Source organism: Malania oleifera, chromosome 10 (assembly GCF_029873635.1).
Source record: "Malania oleifera isolate guangnan ecotype guangnan chromosome 10, ASM2987363v1, whole genome shotgun sequence".
Lineage (NCBI taxonomy): Eukaryota > Viridiplantae > Streptophyta > Magnoliopsida > Santalales > Ximeniaceae > Malania > Malania oleifera.
In genome coordinates, this window is record NC_080426.1 from 8,576,391 (window position 1) to 8,579,020 (window position 2,630).

The 2,630-nt window shown below is 42.6% G+C and overlaps 1 protein-coding gene across 1 annotated transcript; it reads right to left on the reverse strand.

Annotated features, from left to right (window-relative positions):
* Positions 1 to 343: 343 nt before the first annotated feature.
* On the reverse strand, positions 344 to 1,861 carry LOC131165307 (uncharacterized). Its single transcript, XM_058122967.1, has 2 exons — positions 752 to 1,861; positions 344 to 618 (listed from the first exon to the last, which is right to left on the reverse strand). Exons 1-2 carry the CDS (start codon positions 1,081 to 1,083, stop codon positions 597 to 599), a joined length of 354 nt encoding a protein of 117 aa, XP_057978950.1. The 5' UTR covers positions 1,084 to 1,861; the 3' UTR covers positions 344 to 596.
* Positions 1,862 to 2,630: the final 769 nt, after the last annotated feature.

Here is a 2,630-nt window from a genome sequence, read left to right on the forward strand (position 1 = left end):
GTTTACGCTCGGCTACACCATTCTGTTGAGGTGTATCCACATATGTGCGCTCATGAAAAATGCCTTGATTATGGAAAAAGGTTTGAAGTGGAGTGAATAGAAATTCTCTACCATTATCAGTGCACACGTGCTTAACAGTGCAATTGAAATGATTTTTAACCATGGCGCAAAAGTTCATAAAGCAAGAGAAAGTATCAGACTTCATACGTATAAGATAGACAAAGTATCAGATTTCATGCGCATAAGATAGACCAATGTAGCACGTGAGTAGTCATCCGCGATTGTTAAAAAATAATGTGCACCAAAAAGTGAAGTTGTAGGATAACCACCCCATATATCACAATAAATTCGATTAAAACAAAATGTGCTCTTATTTGTATTTAAAGAAAAAGGTAAACGAGTGTGTTTTGCTCTAGCGCAAACATCACCAGGCAAATGAAAAGAATAAATATTTAAGGTTTTCGGAATACATGAAATAGAAGGGTGACCAAGACGTTGATGCCAAAGAGTAGTATCAGAAACACGTTGAGAGTGGAAAACTGAGGCGGAGGGAGGTTTATAGTGGTAAAGCTCATCCCGTACTTCACACGTTCCAATCAGCCTCCTCGTTGATAAGTCCTGAAAAACACAAAAGGTGGGAAAAAATATAGCAACACAATTGAGATCCTTGGTAAGTTTGCTGATGGATAATAAATTAAATTTAAATGAAGACACATAAAGAACATTAGAAGGAAAGAAACTAGGAGAAAACCGCATAATGCCGGTATGAGTTACAGAAACGATGTCACCATTTGGAAGCTTAATAGGGCATGGCTCATTGAGAAGCTGAATATTATCAAGAGAAGACAAATTGGAAGTCATGTGATCGGAGGCACCTGAATCAACAATCCATTCAATGTTAGAAAAAGAAGTAGAATGACAAGAGGCAAGATTGCCGGCAAAATTGGCAGAGTTGGTGTTCAATGGCGATAAAAGATCCAGTTGACGGTATTGTTCACTGGTAAAACCAGGGATAGCAATCTCAGAAGAGGTTGGAGAACCGGTGACAGTATTTGCAGCCATTGAAGAATCAGATGCTTCCATAACGTTAGATCAATTCAGATGAATCAAACCTCCGAATTGGGTCAAATCCAATCTCTGCGACGGCCAAAAAAAATACAAATCTTCGAGTTGATAGCCTCGTCGTAAGAACTGAAAGGAAAATACAGCGATTGTTTAATCATAGAAGCCAAAGGTGCCGTCGGAGTGCTGCATGGGAGCCTTTTCATGTGAAGATGCGCTTTGTCGCCGATGCTTGTGAAAGATATCGAGGCTTTGGCGTTAAGTTATTGTATTGTATTCTGTGAATTTTGGGATATTGAGAGAAGATAGTCGAAGCAATTGACGGGATGCTGCTACTACTGCTCTTTTCGGATAAAACGACCACAGACGGAGGAACGCCAAAGATGATCTGCGAATCAGAAAAACTGCCTGAGACTGAGATGTCGGTGGGTTGAACGAACTGAGAAAAGGCCAAACGGAATGCTAAAGAGACAGAAAGAACTGAGATGTCGCTTGCCTGCAAGAGAAAGAACAACAGTGCAGAACTCTGAAAGGACTGCCACTGCTGCTCTCGCTGGAAAAAAATGGAGTTAACGGGGACGACGCCGAAGAAGACGAGAGAAATGAGAGAAGCTACCAGAACTGGGAACAGAGAGGGACTGAGAGATATGGCTGGAACTACGAGACGGAACCGAGAACGTTGGACCGAACGTTGGGACTGCAAGACGAAATTGGGACTACAAGACTGCAAGACTGAACGCCGGAACCGAGAAAGCTAGAGAATTGAGAGAGACGAGCCAGAGAAGCCAGAAACGAAGCCGAGGGATATCGCCAAAAATGACAAGAACTGAGAGGGAGAACGAACAAACCGCCAAAGAAGAAGAACTCGGACGGAGAGCTGCCAGAGTGTTGCATGCGTTCAGAACGGTGGGCAGCGGCAAGGTAAGGAAGGTTAGGAAAAATTAGGTTTTGAACCTGATACCATGCTAGAGAACTCATCCTCAAAACCTAGGTATTAACGAAAAAGAGCTAAGAGGATCTTATACTGACTTTGGAACTGCTCACAGAGACGATGTAAGACTGGACGAACATTAATACTCCCCCTCGAGCCCATAGGGGAAATGAGGCGACGAGAGCCCATGGGGAAAAATGAGACGAGGAGAAATCCAACCCACGAAGGAGCTAAGCAGCTCAAGGCCCTGCTCTGATACCATGTTAAAATTAGAGAAAAAATAATTTTCTCTATTAATTCTTGAATATTACAGGGATATATATATACATGAGAGAATTGAAAAATAAGAAAGTGTATTTTTCTAAAATGGAAAGTATATATTTCTTTAATAAACTCAATTCGGACAACCAGATGCAGTTGATCCAGAGGCGACAGCGTCGACGGTGGGCGGCAGTGACGATGGGATGGACATTCTGTAAGTGGTGGCGACAGGAACAGGCACTGCCCGCTAGGGTTTCCGAATCTTTTTGATGGTTTGTCGTTCAGGAAAGAGAGAGTTGGCTCAGCTTCTTCTGCCGCCACGGCACGACGGCACGTGATTGGGAACTGAATTACCATTATGAAGCTTTATTATGAA

Excerpts from the sequence above, each read along its gene's own strand:
- LOC131165307 (XM_058122967.1), bottom strand. The coding sequence starts at position 1,083 with ATGGAAGCATCTGATTCTTCAATGGCTGCAAATACTGTCACCGGTTCT. Across the intron at positions 619-751 it reads ACTCATACCGGCATTATGCG|GACTTATCAACGAGGAGGCT; the intron begins GTTTTCTCCTAG and ends TGTGTTTTTCAG.